Genomic DNA, 23521 nt, shown 5'->3' with positions numbered 1-23521 from the left:
TCTAAAATGATTACTCTTCAGAGATACAAGTTTGCTATATTAATATTATTTTTGTGGTATAAATTAGGCTATTTTTCAATTTCTCAGCCACTTTCTTAGAGCTGACTTTTGGATTGGTTCCATTTGAATACTTGAATAAATTTTCCCCAGAATCATTTTGACTAAGATGTAGTCTTCTTAAAACTGTTAAATATTTTCAGTCTGCCCCATTTCCTTAATCTTCTAATTCCAAGATAAATGCAAAGAAGAAAAATAAGAAAATATTCTTCTTTCTTACTTATTTTAAAATTATTTTTAAACTATCTCTCACAGGATATTCTTATTTCTTGAAAATGAAAAATATTTTGCTTACTCTAGTCAGATAAGCTCTTAGTATTTAAACATCTTATGATTAATATTCATTTCCGTGCTTATCTTTTTCATATATTTTTAAAAATTAATTTCCCTGAAATTGATGTACTTACTACACAAATTCTTTTCATCCACTTTTTTGCCTTATAACAACATAACTCAGATATATTCTTCGTTGTGAATCAAGCTACTTTTAATTGGAATAATTTCAGATCAGTGGTGATACTAGCTTTTTAAATCCAACTTAAGTGGAGAAAAAAACCCTCAAAATTATCATAAGATTATGCCAAAGTACGGTGGCTGTATTTGTGAAGCGGGACGAGTTGGGGGAGATGGCCAGGAATGGCCACAAAAAGTGGAGGCATTGCGCCAAAGTTTTCTGCCCCTGTGACCAGAAAAATAATTTCAGGTGTTAAAAATCCACATGGGGCTCCTGCATGACATCCATATTCATTAGGAAGGGAGCAAGGGAAGTCAGCTCTGTGTCTTACCTTTCTCACAGTGAGGTCCGTGGAACCCATCAGGACACTCGCAGATGCGTCTTTCATTACAAAAGCCTCCATTTCGGCACCCGCCTGGGCACTCAGCTTCACCAGAGAGAAACAAAGCTTATATGGACACCCTTGAAATCATGTTGGGTGAATCACAGCCAGCATGAGACAGTAGTGTTCATTTCTGTTCTAGCCCACCAATTAATCATAACTGATCAAATACCAGTACTTCCAACTCATTCCCTCGATATCACTTGGATTTCACTAAAGCTGCTGCAGAGTAAGATTTTGCCTCTCTTACTTCCAATAGTAGAGGGCTCATGGAAGAAGGTAAGGCAAATTTTATTCTGCCTTCATCTCCTTCTACGGATCTACTGTACCTTGTTAAATTCACACTGTAATTGAATGAATGGTATTGCCTTTCCCCTTTCAGAGGGTAAGATGACTTATAGGCGCATCTTTAGAGCACTGAAAGGCTCCAGGGCTTACATTCTGAGCTAGAAAGGCTTGTATGGGGATGCCAGAGGAGCCTGGGCCTTTATATTTAAATGGGCTTCTGGGGTGTGGTGGGGCGGTACTGAGTGAGGCCTTGACCTGGTAGGGATTACTGGCATGAGATGGCACCCTGTCCTCCATGGATGTGAGCAGCATCAGGCTTTCCTCAGGGGTTATATTACTGTTGCCTTTGACAAGTGGGAAGTGATGGTATTGACAGGCCACCTTGCCGTGAGCAAACAGAGCAAGAAAGGGGGGGGGGGAATTCATCATGACAGGTGAGATATACTGAGACTCCCAACAACTGTGTTGGAGGAGTGGAAAGGGAGGAAGAAAAGGTGTTTTGAAAAGGTTCCTATTCCTAATATTAAAAGTGGGGTCAAAGTTAGAGAAAGTCTACCTTAGTATTGTTGCTAAATCCTGTGCTTATCAACTCCTCCTTCCGTTGCTGTATACAGCCATCATCCAAAAAACCATGTGTGGTGTGTGTGTGTGTGTGTGTTTATAGATATAAATATTTGGCCCAAGTCACACCTAAAGCCCTTACAACATGTCTTCTCTTGAATCACCATCAGTGCTTACCTTGCTGACATGTTTTAAAGAAGATAGCATTTTGAGGTGTCTGGAGAATGGTGTTGCCTTCAGAATTCATAACAATCACATTCACTTCAAATGCTGCCACCCCATCCTGTTTTCCAAGACATGGGAAACCAACTTGAACAACTAAAAGAAAAAATGAGAAAGTATGGGGAAACAGTTAATCTAGTTGATTCTAGTTTTACAGAAATCTTGGGAAGAGAGTCAAAGGACAAAGCAAAAATGTTCACATGTTGTGGATTTCCTTGTGTCTCCCCTGGAGTAGGAACTGTATTTTGAGCATCTGGGCTCCACAGAAGTTGGGCATCATGTGAGGTGAAGAAAGAGTGAATGACTCTCATTAATTTTTACCTCATTAATATGGAATTGGGGATATTCTGTTCATAGTCTGAACTTGTACTATCTTAAATATTTTCCCTGGAAATTAAAGATGGAAAGAATCATAAAGCGGCTAATTATACATCAGTGTAGCATGGGAAGAACAAAAAGACAAACAAAAATAAATAAAAAGTGGTTGATTGGGGGAAGAAACTTTGTGGCATCTTTGTCAACCTCCATATAATCCAAAAAGGGCTAGAAATAAGCATTTCATAATCTCTTAAATAAAGCCCGATGAGCAATACCCCACTGGTTTATGTTTACTATGTGTATGTGAAAGTGACAAAATATCTTCTCTGAAAATATTTTATGACTCAGACTAGAGGCCAATCATTGGACTGAGTTAATGAAGTTAATATTTTATCAGGCTGTTTGTTAATAAGAAGTGTCCATATCTCAGGCATCTAGAAGAGAGTTTGATGTGATTAAATAATCTCATGAATAGGGTTATATCTAATGGTTTATGTTCCTAAAGAGAAGTTTCTCTTCCTTGTGAGTCTATACTCGGCTTGTGCAAGTGTTGACAATGAAGTCACAAAGCAGGGATTGGGAACTGAAGACATTGCTGTACAAAGAGGGAAGGAGGACACCCATTGTGGGATACCCACAAGTCACTGGGCAAAAATGGGGCAAATCAGACACAATCATTTGCTGAGAAGCTGATTATGTATATTTCCAACATCCACTAGGTTATGATAACATATCCACTGGGTAAGACTGATCTAGCAGATCCACCAGACTTGTTCTTCCTTGTGAATATAAAGAAATATTGCTAATGGGTATACATGTGATTTTTTGCTTCATTTTATTTCTGCATGGCAGGTTATGGTTTCTGCCAAGCTTGTGCAGAAACCATATCAAGCTAAGACAAATCCTTTCCTTTTAGAGTGTCAATAAACTTCCTCCCTAGGTTTATAGGAATAAATGGGCTGGAAACTGGTCTGCCCTTTTCTGTAAAGCATTGCACACAAGCTGGTCATACAGTTCCTTAGTGTGCTTTTGGCAACCCAAAACTCCTCTTACAGCTCTGGCATTGTCAGTGTTCATTGCTATGCCGTACTCAAAATTACATGGACTTCCATTTCCAGCTCCCCTGAAACTTGAGATTTTAATATTGCAAATCATTATGATGAAAAAGGAACACGGATATTTTAACAGAAATAAAAAGAAAAAACAAAAAATTTGTGTCTAAAGTTCTAAAGTAAAATTGTCCCTATTGAAAACCTTGGCTTAATGAAATCCCATATATAAAAATGCCAGTTTACAAAATATTTATGAATGGAGATTCCTACTTCAGAAAGAAGCAAAGGAATTGACAAGTAAGTTCCTTAAATTGTTTGTACTTATACTTTGTTCAATTATAAACTTTACTCTTCTTATGACTCTTTTACATGGACAGGTAGGCCAATAATTGCTTTGAGGCATAAAAAGAGAAAAATCTGAACGGATACTTAAAGACAGAACTTTTAGAATCTTCCTCACTGCACGCCATCATCCAAACTTTATTCTTTTCCAGGTGTATCTTTTATCTGAACCACATTCAGCCTCTCTTTGCAGTCCACCTGATTCTTTTAAAAAGGCCCTTCAGTTGTATTTTGGCTTCCAGAATCTTGGTATGGAAGAGAAGAGGCTTATCAGTAAACTCATTTTCATTTCTGCTTGCCAGCATTATCAAATTTCAAAACATACCTTGGATGTTAAATATCAAAAACTGTCTTATTAAGTTTGTAGGAAATTTAGTTAAGAACAATTATTAGTTCTTCCACATCTTCAGATGTGCTAAAAGACCATTTACAAATCCAGTTAAATTATGACTGCATGTTCACAAGCTCCCATTGTCAGTTGTCGGGGATGCTTCTAGAGGGTTTGGAGTGCTCATATAAAAGTGTGTGGTTTTCGGCCAGGTGCAGTGGCTCACCCCTGTAATCCCAGCACTTTGGGAGGCCAAGGTGGGGTGCATCACTTGAGATCAGGAGTTGGAGACCAGCCTGGCCAACATGGTGAAACTTGTGTTTACTAAAAATTAAAAAATCGCCAGTACGTTGGCATATATCCATAATCCCAGCTATTGGGAGGCTGAGGCATGAGAATCACTTGAACCCAGGAGACAGAGGTTGCAGTGAGCCAAGATAGAGCCACTGCACTCCAGCCTGGGCAACAGAGCAAGACTCCATCAAAAAAAAAAAAAAAAAAAAAAAGGAAAGAAAGAAAAGTGTGTGGTTTGCTAACATAACCTTTAAGTCAATTAAAGTAAGGACATGTTCACAGAGTTCCCAGGCCTGTGGTGATGCTAGAAGATACGGCTTTCCACTACAACAGGGAACAAAAACGAGGTTGCAAAAGCTAATGAAAGTTTTAAAATAGAAAAACTGCAAGCAATTTTGGCAGATAACTAAAGATGTAGTATCTTCATTTTCTTAGTAAACTAAAACAAATGATATCCCTAAAAATTATTTTACTAAAGTTATATTCAATTACTGTTATAACTGATATGAAATATTTTCTTCTTATATTTTTTAAAGACCTAGTATACTCTAGGCTTACAATTTTTGCTAATTTTATTTGTGCATAATAATTCCAGCCCTCAAATTCAGCTTCAAGTTAAAAATGAACACATTAAAAATCCCATCAGCCCAGGTAGATAAGTTTTACCTGCACATTTCTACCTCTTTGGAAATAGAAGGCGTGTAAGCACAGTTATGATCTGAACCCTACAGCAGAATGATTTGTAAAGAACTAGGAAATAAAGTTTAGAAATTAGGAGGTACCTAGCTTATAATTTCAATGAATTACTATTTTTTCACTGAGGATATCTTGTGCCAGATCAACAATTAATTTTTAATGTAAAAGAAGAAATTACAGAAAGATGTGATAAACCATACTATTACACTTGCCCACTCTTCAATTTTAAAATACAAAGTAAAAATTTTATTTCTTCTTGTGCAAACCCATTTGTCTTCCTTTCTGTTTATATAAACTTTACCTATAAGACCATTTAGGTAATAATATTTATAATTAAACACCTTTTTAAAGTTTTCAAAGAATTTTGCTTTAAAAAACCAAAATCTGACTGTAGTTAGCTACATCTCCAGTAATTGCCTTTTGTCAACCCTGTGCTCTGCCCAAACTATTTCTCTCAGTTCCCCAAATGTGTGGTGCACGTCCACAATTTCCAGACTGCACACCCAGGTGCTTGGAATGTTCTTGTGTTTTCTGTCCTACTATCCTCCCACTCAACTTTCAAGGCCCAAATTAAATAGTACTTGCTTTCTTTAGCCTTTCCTAACACCCCTTGCCTGTATAATTACATTTATATATTTTACAAACACCTATATATATTATTTCATTGTGGTGTAATGATTTAATTACGGTTTGCATTCTTTGCTAAGGATGAGAATTCTCAGAAGCAAGAACTGTATCTTATTATTGTAATCTCAGCATCTAGCATATTGTCTGTCACAAACTAGGTACCAAAGGATGTGATATATGTTATGGTAGACACAACCACATATCTCGTGTGCACAGGCACACACTTGCACTTCCACACATGCACATACCTGCACAAATACACAGAAACAGAAATTCACCATATACGGTGGGAGATGTGGAGAATAAAATACTAGCAACAGCACTCAGAAAAACAGAGAAAAAGAGAAAAAGAGACATCAAAGGCAGAAAAAGCAGAGACTCTTTGCTTCCAAGGAATAACAGGAATGTGAAAGTCATGTACTTTTGCAACAATAGGCATATGAGTAAAGAGCCACTGTTCCCAAACGCTAGATGAAGTTAGGCTGGTTGTGAATTCCAGTGCAGAATAGGTTGTATAATCTAAACGAGGTGAATTAAAACAACTCAGAAAAACTAAAGCAGATTGAATATAACTCACAGCATTGAAGTACAGACTGATATGCCATTGATTACACATCAACTAACTCTTCCACAGAAGAAAGCAGCAAATTTGTTCTGATTGCATATTGCTCCCACATACAGATGGGCATGGTGCTCAGATAGCCTCAGCCTCCAGTCAGTTGAGTCCCTGTCCTTACAACAAGGCAAGAGATGAGAAAGGCAGGCAAGAGCCCATCCTCCACACCATATGATCACGAACCACTACATCACTAGAAATATACAACGTAAATATTCATCAGTCCTTCAAGCTGCCCTGCCAGCCATTCATTCTCTTACCAAATACTTAGCACAAACTCTGGGCTTCACATTCTGCTAAGAACTGGGGTCACCTATAAGAAGATGGTCTCTCCAGCATGGGCACCTATTTAACACAATGTAGACATTGGATTCCTAAAAGTCCTAGTTGAGAAACACCACTGCTCTGTTGGTTTCATGGTCAGACAAACAGAGTGTTCAAAGAGGCAAAGTCTTGGCTTCGTGAAACTGTTTTTTGTTATACAACTCAGTAATTTTACTGAACCACCCTGCAGTTTGTATTTCCTGTTTTTGTTCTCTTCTGATGCCAGAAGGCAGGCACTTCATAACTGTTAAAGATCAAGAGTTTTCTTTTTTCATGCAATGTTTAGGCATATAGGAGTCTGTGGGATAAAAGAACAGTTTAGCAGCTTGGGGGTATAAAATCGCCTTATAGAATAATGAATGCTACCTGGATGCTTAAGAGCAAAGACACACTGATTTGGTTACTTTTTAATAATGCAAGGTACCTTCACTTCCCCTACTGGAGGGACTGAGCTAATGAGGCTAATGAGTAACTGCCCTGCAATGGTCTAAGGTTCCCATAAACTTCTTGCACCTGCATTTCTACAAACAAATCCTACATCTGCTTCTAAAAGACTGTGTGTAGGCGGGTGGTGGGGTGAGGGAGTTGTATATGCAAAGGATGCATATCCTTTTTTTTTTTTTGCTCTGTTGCCCAGGCTGGAGTGCAGTGGTACGATCATAGCTCATTCCCCAGCTCAAACAACCCTCCTGCCTCAGCCTCTTGAGTGTCTGGGACTATGGGCATGTGCCATCATACCTGGCTAATTTTTTAAATTTTTTGTAGAGACAGAGTCTCATTATGTTGCCCAGGCTGGTCTTGAACTCCTGGGCACAAGAAGCCTCCTCCCTCAGCCCCCAAATGTGTTGGGATTATAGGTGTGAGTCACCACACCTGGCCTGACTTTTTACTTTATTAGCCACTGAAGTAGTTAATGTGATCAATAACCTATGTTGATGAGATTATAGTAAGCCAAGCATTCTCCCTATTGCTTAACCAGGGTAAAAACGGGTATGATAACCTTTATGGAAAGTAATTTGGCATTTTGGCAATTTGTTTTAAGGATCTTTAAAAAGCTCATAGTTCCTATCCTTTGACACAATAATTCAACTTTTAGGAATCAATTTTAACAAAGTAATGAGATAAGCACCAGGATTTTGGTATGCACATTAATCCAACAATTACTTTCTGAATACCTGCTCTGTGCTGGGCCCTGGGGTGGAGCCACAGTGAACAAAAATTAGGGCTCCTATGTGCATGGAAGTTACCATCCTCCATTACATGTTTTAGTCATTCTTTAATACTCCTAATTCTAAGTTCTAAAGTGAGTCTTTTGATCAGAATTTGGAGAGTTGTAATGGAGTCCCAAATATTTAAAAAACTATTTTAAAATAGTTTAAAAAAATTGTGATATTTCTATATTCAAACTCTAAAAACAATGTCATTAACAAGTAATAAGGGAATGGGTATACAAATTATGGTATATCCATAAAATAGAATATTGTAAGATCATTAAAAACAACTTTAGAAAAAATCCATAATGACATAGGAAAAGGTTATGTTAAAAGGTTAAAAGCAAAAAAAAAAAAAAAAAATCATGATGCAAAACCAAATATGTATCCACAAGTATGTAAAAATTCAGAGAAAAAAGATTAGAAGGAAATACATTAGGATGTTAACACAAAGTGACTTGTGATCTCTATATATTTCTAAAAGTCAGAAATCCTGGGGTCTAGTCTCAACTCTACCGCTTATTACTATCCTAATATTTGACTTTGTGCAAGTCAGTCAAATCTCCTAAGTCTTAATTTTTTAATTTAGAAAATGGAGCTGCAATTCTGGATTTGACTCACTGCTAGTATTCAAATTAGATAACGCAAGAGTGGGTCTGTTGTAAGCTGAAAAGTTTGAAACAAATATCACATATTATTATTTTCTTAGCAAAGAAGGATCATTAGACTAGAAACGTTGAACCCCTTTCTCCCACTTTTCCATGTCTCCTCTCTCCTTCAAATTCTAATTGAATACAATGCTAACTTTTGGGGAATTTTCTTGACTTACCCCATCTGTCCCCCAATCACTTACTTTGTATCTTTGCCACATTTTTTTGTATCATATTAATCCATACATTGGCCAAATATATCTCACTAGATGTGTTTATTTCTTCTTTTTTTTTCTTTAAAAATGTCTTGAATCATTTATGAACTTAGTGTGGGCTGGGCTGGGGCTATTCTGAATTTTTAGAAAATTATATAACGATAATCTCTTCACTCTCATCTTAATCCTTTGCCCACAGAATAACAACTGAACTGTCCTAAAATCAACAGATCTCTTTAGGAAAACATCTCATAACCTCTCTGATGTAGGACATTTGCATCTTAAATATTCTCATCATCATTACATTTTAAGTATAAACCTTGCTTCAGGCAAAGACCACCCACCTGATGCCTTGTGAGGCACTGTTCCCAGCAGAGGGACATTGACGGTTGGATCTGCCATGATGCCTTTATCCAGGGAGCGCAAGGACAGGAATTCATAGAAGTATTCTGCCTACAGAAAAAGGCACTGACAGTTAGTAACATGGAAACCACAGAGAGGGAGAAGGCACCACTGAATTCACTGTCCATCTGATGGGGCAGAGATAATTTTCATTACAGGAACTCTGGAGCACATGGCATCCAAGATACTGGGTAGGCACAACTCACCCTTCTGTGTTAGACTCTGGAGAGAAGTGATCCCTAAAAACATTAAAAATAGTCACAATAGTCAGTCTGTTTTTGGGGGTTTTTGTTTGTTTGTTTGTTTTTTGAGACAGAGTCTTGCTCTGTTGCCCAGGCTGGAGTGCAGTGGTGCAGTCTCAGCTCACTGCAACCTCTGCTTCCCAGGTTCAAGCGAGTCTCCTGCCTCAGCCTCCTGAGTAGCTGGGATTACAGGCATACGCCACCACACCCGGCTAATTTTTGTATTTTTAGTAGAGACCGGGTTTCACCATGTTGCCAGGGTCTGTCTTGAACTCCTGACCTCAAGTGATCTGCCTGCCTTGGCCTTCCAAAGTGCTGGGATTACAGGTGTTAGCCACTATGCCCGCCCAGTAAACTTTTAACTTAAATGATATTAATTGCTGTCTTTATAAAAGAATGAGAAAACAAATTCTCTTAGGGAAATAAGTGATGTCAAACCAGTTATTGACTAAAATCCATCTCAGCTGTTTTAGTCATTCTTTAATACTCCTAATTCTAAGTTCTAAAGTGAGTCTTTTGATCAGAATTTGGAGAGTTGTAATGGAGTCCCAAATTTCATAATCTTGCTGTTAACATTTATTTTTTACTCTCATTCCCTTTGAAAGGTTTATATTTAATGTCTCAATTTATTATGGAGAGAAAAGTCAAAAAATGCAAAAACCACCATCACAATAAGACAACAAGCCATAAACTTTTACATTGTAAACATGTTCATTTGCCCACTAAGTCTAGTTGAGAAAATGATTCTTGCTACTCAAATGGCCGTGAATATTGGAAGTAATGATGCATAATCTCACTATAGAGCTTTAATGCTTAATAGATTCCCAACTGGATTATTAAAAGGGTTTGTGAAGGCCAGGCGTGGTGGCTCACGCCTATAATCTCAGCACTTTGGGAGGCTGAGACAGGCGGATCACTTGAGGTCAGGAGTTCGAGATCAGCCTGGCCAACATGGTGAAACCCCATCTCTACTAAAAATACAAAAATTAGCTGGGTGTGATGGTGGGTACCTATAGTCCCAGCTACTTGGGAGGCTGAGGCAGGAGAATTGCTTGAACCCAGGAGGTGGAGGCTGCCGTGGGCCAAGATAGCACCACTGCACTCTAGCCTGGGCAACAGAGCAAGACTCTGTCTCCAGGAAAAAAAAAAAAAAAAGTGAAAGAGAGGCATCACTAGAGATGCTATAGACATTTAAGCAAGAAAACATATTGCTGTCAATGTTACACCAATAAATTCAATGACTTTGATAAAATGAACTCCTTGAGAAACACAAATGAACACATCTGACATGAAATAGAAAGTTTGAATAGCCTTGTGTCTGTTAAGGAAATTATATTCAAAATTATAAAACCCTCCAACAAAAAAAATTCCAGGGTCAAATGGCTTCCCTGGTAAATTCTCACAAACATTAAGGAAGAAATAATGCCAACATTACACAAATTTATAAGCATTAGAAATTGTTATTATTATCATCAATATTGTTTTCATAAGTCTCCTCCCTCAGTTATCAGCTTCCAGCTTGAACCTGGGAGGCGGAGGTTGTCATGAGCTGAGAACATGCCACTGCACTCCAGCCTGGGTGACAGAGTGAGACTCTGTCTCAAAAAAAAAGAGGGGGGTGGGTTGTGATGGTAACAATATGTTCTTGCTTAGAAATAAAGAACAATCAATAAACAGCACCAATGCTAACATGAGAGTTAGGTAAGTTGAGTGGTTCTGCAGTTACTTGTAGAGACATCCAGAATTACATTAATTGAATGTAATGAATTTAATTAATTAATTAATTTTTTGCATTCTATCCATTCAGTTCCACACCCAGGACTACATTAATGTAATTAATTAAATATATTAATTAATTTTTGCATTCTATCCATTAATTAAAGAAATTACATTAACATGGACCCAAAGGAGGTTAAAAAAGAATATGACCCTACAAGCAATATAAAATTTATTTTACAACATGAAAGATATTAAGAGATACATGGTAGACATTCAAACAATTTGCTGCTTTAAATCACAGTATCACATGCAGCAGGCATTAAGGAGGATAATAATGCCAAGGGGTAGTCTCAGATACTGTAGGACCTTGTCTATACTTGAAGTGAATTGAGAAATACTTCCTGGTTTCACTAGGCCAAAAGGAGCACCTTCATGGACCAAATTCCCACTGCATCCCCTCCTGCGAGTTGTGGTCAAGGTTCCAGAAGACCACTGTGAACAATTCCCTAGGTGGGTAACAACATTGTGTAAATTAATTTACAAAATTGATTCACTAGGATGGCCCTCAGAATAAAGGGTCACAAGACAGGAAATCTTTCCCCTGTTTAAGGGAAGGCAGAGGTTTATAAGAAGTCTGATGAAAGGAGTGTTGTCATGAAAGGTGATTCAATTTGGAATGAATTCCTTTGAAAGAGAGAACAGTATGCCTCTCCCTGCAGGAAAAACCAATGACTATTAAAAGTGGATTAACTTTCATGAATCCAGGTGTTTTAAATGACTTCTACCACCTGCACTTCCCTCTACACTTTACTAGATAATATGTATCATTTAACACATTGTTCTAAAATGTATTTTATTTGGCACTATGAAAGGATTAGTGATAGACGCCCTTATAATGAATAACATTTGAATTATTTATATTACTAAGTACAGTAACAACAATCACACAATAAACATGGGTGTAACACACACCATGTGCCAAAACATTCCAAACACTTTATTAACAGTACATATAATGTTGGAAAAGAACTGAATGGATAGAATGCAAAAACTTTGAAATGAAAAGGTCAAATACCATATAAGTTATCATTTACTACCCCATAATTATATCTTTGAGCTTTGTCACATTATAAATTAAATATACCTTCCTATGTGTGATATATTTTAAAATTACATTTGTAAAACTATAATACTTTTATTTTTATATTTAATAAATATAATTTAACTAAAAATAAACTTTTAATAGAAACTAGACACCCAGATTAAAACAATGATTGTGTAGAATTGATGGTGATTTTTTTCCTTTTCTCTCTTTTTCAGATTTTCTATATGTGAATTTATATCTTTTAGTGAAATAAGTGCATTTATTTTAAAAAACAGCATTAATCATGTACCCTCCTTTCAGCTTTGTGGCTGATGATTCTTTTTCCATAATTCTCTGATCATAGATAAAATATTCTTCTTGAACATCTATTTAACATGGCTGTGTTTATACAACAATTTTATTTAAATCTCTCGCACGTCTCCTTGAAAGTGTGCTTCAAGGAAACAGCAATTCGCATAAAATAGCTTCTGAATGTCTCCTTCTTTCAAAAAACTTTGATGATGTTCAAAGAATATGGAACTGAAAAAATTTCATTCGGAGGCCAGAAACAACTTTACAGAACCTTCAGGTATGGCCACAGAAGGTAGGCTGAGAAGCATGGAATCTGTTACATGTAGCATCAGAGAGTTGATAATGAGCAGTGGCACAACTGCTCCACATGATGCAGCTAGGCTTAATAGATTTCCCTGGACACCCAATACTCTGATCTAACCAATAACAAACTTTACACAAACATGTCCCTTTTATTTCTTTGAGAGTCAGTAAACGTTTGTCTTATTCTAATAAGACTATCATAAGGCAGGAACTGGTTTCTTTCTTGGATCTTATCAGCAAAAGGCCGTTACTAGAGTAAATCGTTTTCTTTCTTGCTGAAGATGATAACTAACGGTGCATGAATCTGTGAAACATGTAATTTCCTGGATACTTGGTACATTTCTTAAAAAAAGATTTTGTCTGTGGTTTTCATTGCCTCTTTAAAAATTCTAACTTTACACTGGAAAGTTTTAAGATCAAAAAAAGAAAAGAAAAAAGAAAAATTTTAACTTGAAAACCATTTAGAAATTAACCTTTTGTCTCTGATATTGACACTAACTTCTTTCAAAGTTTTACTTTGCCATTGTAAAGAAATCTAAAACCATCAATACTGTAAAAATATTTTTACAACTATAGTATTATGAACTACAGAGTAAATATATCCTTCATTTAATCTAAGAGCTTAAATTAAAAGCCACAATAAATGGCTGATGAACAATATATTTATGCCATACTCTAACTTCTAGACAGGACTTTCTGTTTCTACTTTATTTATAATATAAATATTCTTAGACCCAAATCTCTGCATTGGAAAAACTTGAGAGCAAATAAAATCTAAATTCTATGTCAAAGAGAACAGAGAACTAGCTTTAAAGTTTGGGAACAATTTCCACAAATTGTAGATATATTATTTAGATAAAAGGAACTCAGAGCATGAACAGTAATAGAGAATTGGTATATCGGAGAGTCTAAAACCTCTATTAGGAAAAAATACATTTTGTTCTATTAAATGACACTAGAGTAAACTCAGGTAAAGGCAAACAGAGTGATTATCTGGGAAACACATGAAAAGGTTGCTTTGTATTCAAACAAAGAATGGGTCTATTCAGGAGAATAATTCACTGGCCTGGTTTGCCATGCAGTAAATTTTCTTTTCATGGAGAAGCATAAAAGACACCCAAATATTATCAAGAGAGGAGTGCTGGAGGTCATTTAACTTGCTTCCAATTGACTTGGCTGAATATTAGGATTGTTCCTTCCAGATGAGATGAAGACATCATTTAAACAGCAAAATGGGACAACTCATAAGGCCTTTGCTCTGGCACTCCTTTTGGGGTAGACATAGAGAAAGGAAGCAGAGAATTGCATTAACCATTGCGAGGAACGAAGAGAATCCAATATTTCTCTTCTACCTTTGAAGTTCTATGTTTATGGCATGTACTTAATCTAATAAGCACAATAATTGTAGGAGCCTCTGAGTTAAGAATCAAAGATCTTTTATAAAACCAAGGTCTTCAAACCTCTTTTAACCCATATATCATGATGCTGGCCTAAGTGTTCATGGAAGAACATTAAAACAATAAAGTTATCATCTTTGTTCTAAAGAAGGCTTCAGGCATTTATAGACACAAAACACACAGAAGCCGTAAGGTTTGAAAATTTTCAAATAATTTTTGTTGAATGTTTATTATACTGCAGTTACTTTATTTAATTATCACAACAGCCTATTATTATTGTAGCATACAAGTGAATTCAGATTAGCAGATTCACTGGGTATGAGAGGTACTAAAGAGATATGAAATAGATCCTACACTGTATGTGAAGGGCCAGAAAAAATCTAAAATCAGCAAGGAAGGAAAACAGTTCAATGTTAAAGACCCAAACAAAACAAATAAGCATGCCCAATGATTAAAATAATCTGAACATCTAGGGCAAAAATTGCCAGATCTCACATTCTTCCTCAGAATTATTCTTGTTACCTCTGCAAAATTTCATCCTTCAAACTCAAAGTTCACTATCCTTGGACTCTGTGACACTCTTCTGATTCTCAAACCACTTCTTGATTTTCCTGCGTTTCCTCATTGACTCTCCTTTCAGTTCATAAGCATATAAAATAACTAAGACTCTTTTTATATTGTTATGAAACTCAGGTATTTTCACAGATTGAACCATTTCCCTATAGACAGTGATGCTCAACATGAACCATTCACATCCTTCTTCCAAAGCACAGACTCTTCTTGCCATCTGCCTAGTGCCCATGCTCACGTTCTTGGAGCCTGGCTCATTATCTTCCAAAATCAGCTTCCCCACTTGATTTCTCCTTTCTTTTCCCTTTTCCCTTTTTCCTTTCCCCTTTTGCCTCTCCTCTCCTCTCCTTTTCTTTTCTTTTTTTTTTTTTGCATCTCACTCACTCTGTTGCCCAGGCTGGGATGCAGTAGCACGATCATGGCTCACTGTAGCCTCAACCTCCTGGGCTCGAGCCATCCTCCTACCTCACCCTTCCAAGTAGCTGGGATTACAGGCATGAGTCAATGTGCCCAGCCCCACTTGATTTCTTTTTAGCTGCCAACAGTCTTGTTATTGTTTCAATGAACAGATATTGAATCTCAGGGTTATTGCTGTTTCTTACCTCTATCTCACGTCCCCACAGAAATACACCAAAATCTTATCCTTTCTTCTTTTATATCTTAAGATTCTGTACCTTCCTTTCATCCCTACCACTTTCACCTGAATCCAGCATTTATTTCCTCATATTGGCATTATTATACCATTCTTTGAAATATTCCTTTTGCCTTTCTTTTTAAAAGTGGCCAATACATCAAATTAAACCACCACTTTTGCCATGTTACAATCCTTTCCTGTCCCTGCTTATGGCTGGGATAAGGCCTTCAGCCTGTTACGTGTCTCCACAGCCTGGTTCCTTTGTCTTTTTATCTCTCACTACTCCCCAACAGGGATCATCTTCTGGAGCTCACTGGCCTGACGTGATACCATAGCCATGCCTATATTCCAGTGATTTAACCTCTACTGACCTTCAACAGGACTTAAATCAGCTTGGCCCTTAAACATCTACCACTATGCATTATTATTAAACTTTTCATATGTTTATATCTTGTATTCTCATCTAAATGTTGGGTTCCTTGTGGCTAAGAATGGGACTACATATTTTTTCCAATGGTCTACTGGAGACTCACTCAACATTGTGCACAGCAAGGCATTTGAAAAATATTGGCCGGGCGCGGTGGCTCAAGCCTGTAATCCCAGCACTTTGGGAGGCCGAGACGGGCGGATCACGAGGTCAGGAGATCGAGACCATCCTGGCTAACACGGTGAAACCCCGTCTCTACTAAAAAAATACAAAAAATTAGCCGGGCGAGATGGCGGGCGCCTGTAGTCCCAGCTACTTGGGAGGCTGAGGCGAGAGAATGGCCTAAACCCGGAGGCGGAGCTTGCAGTGAGCTGAGATCCGGCCACTGCACTCCAGCCTGGGCGACAGAGCGAGACTCCGTCTCAACAAAAAAAAAAAAAAAAAAAAAAAAAAAAGGAAAAATATTTGCTGAATAAGTGAATGAGTGGCCTACTGAGAAGAAGCATCCAGAAGTGTAAACCCGGTGCGTTCCAGAACACATTGTTGTGGTAAAATGGCATTAGCCTCTGATTCTAGCGACAGGCAGCAGCTTTTCTGTTTTGGCAATTGCTTAGTTACTTTTATGGGCCAAAATCTTCTCTCTTACTTTTCTGTGTGGTCAGTCATTGCAGCCCACAATTGAGAATACAGAACACTTTTGAAAAAAGAATAATCAAACACTGACATTTGTTATCTACCTGATCTGTGTATAGTTTATAACTGTTTTATGCTGGTTCTGGCACAAAGCTTTGGCAATGAGGCTCCCAGAAAGAATGTAAGGAGACAATGTAGATGAGGTCCTGTTCTGACATAAGACTTTGCCCAAGGCTCTTCTGGTTTATATTTCCCTCTTGGGTTTCCAGTCACTTTGCCTTCTATAAATTACAGGATGTAATTGCGCTATCACTGGGAAACTGTGAAATACAGATTGAATATCCCTTATCCAAAATGCTTGGGACCGGAAGTGTTTGGGATTTTAGATTTTTTTTTCAAATTTTGGAATATTTGAATATATATAATAAGATATCTTGGGGATGGAACCCAAGTCTAAACACAGAATTTATCCACATTTCATATACACCTTATAGGCTGAAGGTAGTTGTATATAATACTTTAAATAATTTTGCGATTAGTCACACTAAGTCAGGTGTGGAATTTTCCACTTGTGGTGTCATGTTGGCCATCAAAAAGTTCCAGATTTTGGAGAATTTCAGATTTTGGATTAGGAATGCTCAACCTGTATCAACAATGACTATTTTTCCCTGTCAACTTTTGAAACTAGTGCTTAGAAGAACTTGTTTCAAAAAGGAAAAGGGAAAGCGCCTTCTCATGCAGAGTCGCTATTTATTTTACTGACAGTGGCTTAAACAGGCAATGGAAGAAACATTGCTTAAAGAGAAAATCTCGGTTAGCCAACTTTTTCTGTTCTAGTCATTGTTTTTATATACACTAGACTAGACCCCAGCCAGTGGGCTGGACTAAGGGACTGAAGTTATTGGAATATAATGGTGATATTAAAACTTGAAGTTTAAATAAACATATCCAGGACTATGAGAGTTTTGTAAACTAAAACTGACAGGAGATCACAGTTTGGCTTCACATGAATCTGAAATTTCTAAGACATTTTCCATTTTTTCCTCCTAGGGTTTGGAATCACCACTGCTCATGCAAACCAGAAACAGACCTGGCTATCTGACAAATCGTTGGCTAGTCACTCTCTTTCAAGATGTCTAAAGATAGAGAAGCAACAGAGGGCTATACTGCTATTTTGTATTAAATAAAACCAACAGTTAAGGTTTTTTATTTATATTTTTTGAGGAAGGGATGACAGAAAAGTAGAAAAGCAAAGCATTGGGAAATGGAAAACACTTTTTTCAGCTCATCTAAAAATTGAAAAAAAAAAAAGGTATTGGTATAAATATGAAGTAGAATTTAAACCAAATTTTGCCCTGTTCAGCACACTGCTTTCACTGGTTTGCCAAAATTTATAATGGAAAGGGTTGTGTAGGCAGCAGTGGGGCTTCTGAAAACTTCTATTCCCCTCAAACTTCCAGGACAAGTGCCTCCTCCTCACAGTAAGCCTGCTCCAACTCAAGCAGTAGCAAAATCCTGGGTCGATGCCAACCTAAAAATTGGGCATGGGGAGGAAGGAAGCATTAGGCAACTAAGGTGGGGCAAGATAAGGGACTGAGGAAAGAAAATGTCATTACAAGTGGTGTGGTTGACACTGTGGGGACCAGAGACAGTCTAAACAGGAGGTGTGGAAAAAGAAACAGCGTGGAGAAACTTGAGAACACAACGACACATTTCTGTTAGATGCTAAGGCAAGATGATGATTCCAGAGCATGGAGGTGCCCAGAAAGCAGCAGTGTGTGTGCAGGTACTTGGAAGAAGAAGGGAGAGGGAGACAGTTCTGGAAAGGGAAAAGGAATCTCTTTCCTAGTGGTTTTTTTTTTTTTTTTCCATCTCATCTCAAGGCTTACATTTGAATCTTTTCTTAAAGCTTCAGAAGCAGTCATTGAGTATTCGTCTGTATGAAGGGAAAAGAGAACTGTGCTAAGAGCTATTTCTTTACTAATAATTTTTAAAAATCTGAGCAATTGTCTGGGCGTGGTGGCTTACACCTGTAATCCCAGCACTTTAGGAGGCCGAGGTGGTGGATCAGGATGAGCTCAAGAGTTCAAGACTAGCCTGCCCAACATAATGAAACCTCATCTCTACTAAAAATAATAATTAAAAAAAAATTAGCTGGGCATGGTGGTGCACACCTGTGATCGCAGCTACTCTGGAGGCTGAGGCAGGAGAATTGCTTAAACCTGGGAGGCAGAGGTTTCTGTGAGCCAAAATTGTGCCACTGCACTCCAGAGTGGGTGACAGAGCAAGACTCCATCTTGGGGGGATAAAACAAAACAAAACAAAACAAAAAACCCTGAGCAATTACCTTCACACCTCATGCAGTACATTTGTTCTTCATCAATATCTCATTCCCTTGTTCTCTCCTTCATGCATTTCACATGGTGATATATTTCAGCAAGTCAAAATTTTTAGGACAGAATGATATTTACAAAGTGTACATAAAAACTTGAGTAGCACATATAAGTAGCTCAAAGAGACAAAATTAATGTTCCATTTCTTTCGCAGTTCTTTAAAATGCATAGTTACCTCAAGGGGTATATATTTACTTCATTCTATTGATAAAAAGTAAATGTCAAAATTTTAAACCTAAAATATCAGGAGATATATTCAGTGGTGACTTCCAAAATATTTAAAATTAGGTCATATTTTTCTTAGTTTACCTTTAGGTAGTTTTCTTAAATTCTTTAGTATTTTTTCATTGAATCCACATGGACAGTATTAACTTATTTGATTTTAAAAAAAGGACAAAAAAACCCACAGACTTTCCCCCTTAGCTTAATGTTTTGAAAAAATGCATCAGGCAGAAAAGGCTTTTGACAAAATTCAACAGCCCTTTATGCTAAAAACGCTCAATAAATTCGGTATTGATGGAACGTACCTCAAAATAATAAGAGCTATTTATGACAAACCCACAGCTAATATCATACTGAATGGGCAAAAAGTGGAAAAATTCCCTTTGAAAACTGGCACAAGACAGGGATGCCTCTCTCACCACTCCTATTCAACATCGTGTTGGAAGTTCTGGCTAGGGCAATCAGGCAAGAGAAAGAAATCAAGGGTATCCAGTTAGGAAAAGAAGAAGTCAAATTGTCCCTGTTTGCAGATGACATGATTGTATATTTAGAAAACCCCATTGTCTCAGCCCAAAATCTCCTTAAGCTGATAAGCAACTTCAGCAAAGTCTCAGGATACAAAATTAATGTGCAAAAATCACAAGCATTCTTATACACCAGTAACAGACAAGCAGAGAGCCAAATCAGGAATGAACTTCCATTCACAATTGCTTCAAAGAGAATAAAATACCTAGGAATCCAGCTTACAAGAGATGTAAAGGACCTCTTCAAGGAGAACTACAAACCACTGCTCAGTGAAATCAAAGAGGACACAAACAAATGGAAGAACATACCATGCTCATGGATAGGAAGAATCAATATCGTGAAAATGGCCATACTGCCCAAGGTGATTTATAGATTCAATGCCATCCCCATCAAGCTACCAATGACTTTCTTCACAGAATTGGAAAAAACGGCTTTAAAGTTCATATGGAACCAAAAAAGAGCCCGCATTGCCAAGACAATCCTAAGTCAAAAGGACAAAGCTGGAGGCATCACGCTACCTGACTTCAAACTATACTACAAGGCTACAGTAACCAAAACAGCATGGTGCTGGTACCACAACAGAGATATAGACCAATGGAACAGAACAGAGTCCTCAGAAATAATACCACACATCTACAGCCATCTGATCTTTGACAAACCTGAGAGAAACAAGAAATGGGGAAAGGATTCCCTATTTAATAAATGGTGCTGGGAAAATTGGCTAGCCATAAGTAGAAAGCTGAAACTGGATCCTTTCCTTACCCCTTATACGAAGATTAATTCAAGATGGATCAGAGACTTAAATGTTAGACCTAATACCATAAAAACCCTAGAAGAAAATCTAGGTAGTACCATTCAGGACATAGGCATGGGCAAGGACTTCATGTCTAAAACACCAAAAGCAACGGCAGCAAAAGCAAAAATTGACACATGGGATCTAATTAAACTAAAGAGCTTTTGCACAGCAAAAGAAACTACCATCAGAGTGAACAGGCAACCTACAGAATGGGAGAAAATTTTTGCAACCTACTCATCTGACAAAGGGCTAATATCCAGAATCTACAAAGAACTCAAACAAATATACAAGAAAAAAACAAACAACCCCATCAAAAAGTGGGGAAAGGATATGAACAGACATTTCTCAAAAGAAGACATCCATACAGCCAACAGACACATGAAAAAATGCTCATCATCACTGGCCATCAGAGAAATGCAAATCAAAACCACAATGAGATACCATCTCACACCAGTTAGAATGGCAATCATTAAGAAGTCAGGAAACAACAGGTGTTGGAGAGGATGTGGAGAAATAGGAACACTTTTACACTGTTGGTGGGATTGTAAACTAGTTCAACCATTATGGAAAACAGTATGGCGATTCCTCAAGGATCTAGAACTAGATGTACCATATGACCCAGCCATCCCACTACTGGGTATATACCCAAAGGATTATAAATTACTCTACTACAAAGACACATGCACACGTATGTTTATTGCGGCACTATTCACAATAGCAAAGACTTGGAATCAACCCAAATGTCCATCTGTGACAGACTGGATTAAGAAAATGTGGCACATATACACCATGGAATACTATGCAGCCATAAAAAAGGATGAGTTTGCGTCCTTTGTAGGGACATGGATGCAGCTGGAATCCATCATTCTTAGCAAACTATCACAAGAAGAGAAAACCAAACACCGCATGTTCTCACTCATAGGTGGGAACTGAACAATGAGATCACTTGGACTCGGGAAGGGGAACACCACACACTGGGGCCTATCATGGGGAGGGGGGAGGAGGGAGGGATTGCATTGGGGAGTTATACATGATATAAACGTCATGCACATGTACCCTAGAACTTAAAGTATAATAAAAAAAAAAAGAAAAAATGCATCAGATATTTTCATAAAGGTTATGAGAAGTGCCTTAATTTGACATTTTTGTTCAAGTAATTGCAATTGCATATTTCAGAATACTATGTTACAAGGTATCTTCTAATGAGCAGTTTGTTCTGTTCTTACCTAAGAGTCAAACAGATAAAAAAAAGTCTGTAACCTTTTGGTTACTGATTTTCAAGGTCCAAAACTAGTCTTACCAAAGAAGATTTTAAGGACAGTCTTGTATTCGATAAATTTTATTTTACACTTTAGAAAAAGTCATTGCCTAGAAGGTAGAACATACTTGGCTCTTTTAATCTTCTAAGCTCTTCTAGTCATTTGCTATTTAAGAGTTGTTACTCATACATGCATTATTCATTCTGTTTAAGAAAAAGAGAAACTAAGGCAGAATTGAAAATTTCCTGAGGAGTACTGATGATGACAAGCCATAATCCGAGGACTAACTAAATCTATGTGGCCAACTTCAATTGTCCTCCCAATCCCCAAGAAATTCTTGTAAACATCACTAGTCTTTCCCTTCTCGTACACACGACAGTTTCATAGTTTCCCCCCAGGTATGCTGTCCCATTCCTGCTATCTTCTCTCAACTGATGTCAATATCCACAAAGAAAACAGAGATTACTATATACGAATCCTCTCAACATTCCCCCCATCTATCTACAAATAGTCTATCCATATCCAATCCTGGTTCCTTTCCACATCCTCTGGCCCCATTATTTATGCCATATGTGCTCATGTAGGTATGCTAATGTGATGAAAAGATTAAAAACCCTGTCTCCACCATCATTATCATGCTTTTAAGAGTCAATAACCACGGCCTCAGTTTTCTTGCCCATCAGTCTTTACTACAGTATGGTTTTTGCCCCAGTCACTATTAAAATTTCTCATAAAAGGTTACTGATGACCTCCAAGCTGTTAGTCCAATGAGCCCTTTCCCATCTTTCTCTCTCCTGTCTTCTATGAAAATTTTTAATGAAAATTAACTTCTCCTTCTCTTCTTTTTTAATGTATACATAAAGACTCTCTCTGAGTTTTCCTTCTCCTTCTCCAATCACTTTCTCTAGTCACCTTCACACGCTCTTCTGTCTATAATTGCACCTCAAAAAAAAAAAAAGTTCTGAATGTGGGTCTATGCATCCTTAGAGAACCCATAGCTTTGATGTTCATATGTATATGAATATTTTTCTGGGGGGAGCCGACTGTAGCTTTCATCACATTCTCACAAGAATCTATGACTCAAAAAAGGTAAGAACCATTGTCTTAAATGTTGAGGCTCCCAGGAAACAACTACTTGTCTGCTCTTCTGGCTTATGCTCTCTTCTTGGGGGCATCTTATCTACTTCCATGACTTCAAATTACACCTACATTTCATTAGCCTCCAAGTTTTTTGTCTCCAGTTTTCACCCTTCTCCTAATCTCTAGACTCATATTGACAACTGTCTACCAGACATCTCCCTTCGGACTTAACACTGGAAAGATAATGGACTAACTCATTATCTTCCCAATGAGGCTGTTCATTAGTATTCCTTAAGAAAGCATAATATACCTATTACCCAAGACATAAACTTGGCGGTTTTTCTAGACTCCAAACTTCTTTCTTACCAACTACCTCCACAAATTTTCATTGATTTCTCAGCTTTATTCCTGTCTTTTCCTTTCCAACGTTACGACCAAAATTCAGACATTTCTTTCTCATGGTCCTGTGCCCTAACCTACCTCCCTGGTAACTCATGCTCTCCAGATTTATTCCCTCAGTCCCCTCAATCGGCACCATTATCCAATTTTTCTTCTTAAATGCCAACTGGAATATATCACTGCTCCTACTTAACACCCTTAATGGTTTCTTATTACAATGAAGACTTTGGCTACAACTTTCTCTCCAGCTCTGCCCACCAGCCTCTTCTCCCACATCCTGCCTCACAGGTCTTTGATCTGGCCATAGCAAACTTCAAGTTAACTGAGCCACCAGCCTCTGTCATGAATCTTATTTCATACTCTATGCCTGGAGTGTCCACTCCCTGCACTTGTCCACAAAACAAATTTTGACTTACCTCTCCAAGCTGGGATGAAATGTCATCTCTTTGGTAAAACCTCCCTTGCTACAGATGCTTCTTTCCTGTTC

At 37.6% G+C, this 23521-nt stretch overlaps 1 protein-coding gene across 1 annotated transcript in view; it reads right to left on the bottom strand.

Moving 5' to 3' along the window:
• WIF1 (WNT inhibitory factor 1) overlaps positions 1-23521 on the bottom strand; it is a 72648-nt gene that overhangs the window by 16620 nt on the left and 32507 nt on the right. Inside the window, exons 3-5 of the mRNA XM_033221384.1 lie at positions 8982-9090; positions 1920-2060; positions 843-938 (exon numbers count right to left, since the gene is read on the bottom strand). Of these exons, the coding sequence (XP_033077275.1) occupies positions 843-938; positions 1920-2060; positions 8982-9090 (346 nt within the window). The remainder of the gene's footprint in view (positions 1-842; positions 939-1919; positions 2061-8981; positions 9091-23521) is intronic.

Source organism: Trachypithecus francoisi, unplaced genomic scaffold (assembly GCF_009764315.1).
Source record: "Trachypithecus francoisi isolate TF-2019V2 unplaced genomic scaffold, Tfra_2.0 Lachesis_group11, whole genome shotgun sequence".
Taxonomy (NCBI): Eukaryota; Metazoa; Chordata; class Mammalia; order Primates; family Cercopithecidae; genus Trachypithecus; species Trachypithecus francoisi.
The sequence above is the reverse complement of the archived record's forward strand: the minus strand, read 5'-3'. Positions and strand labels throughout refer to the sequence as shown.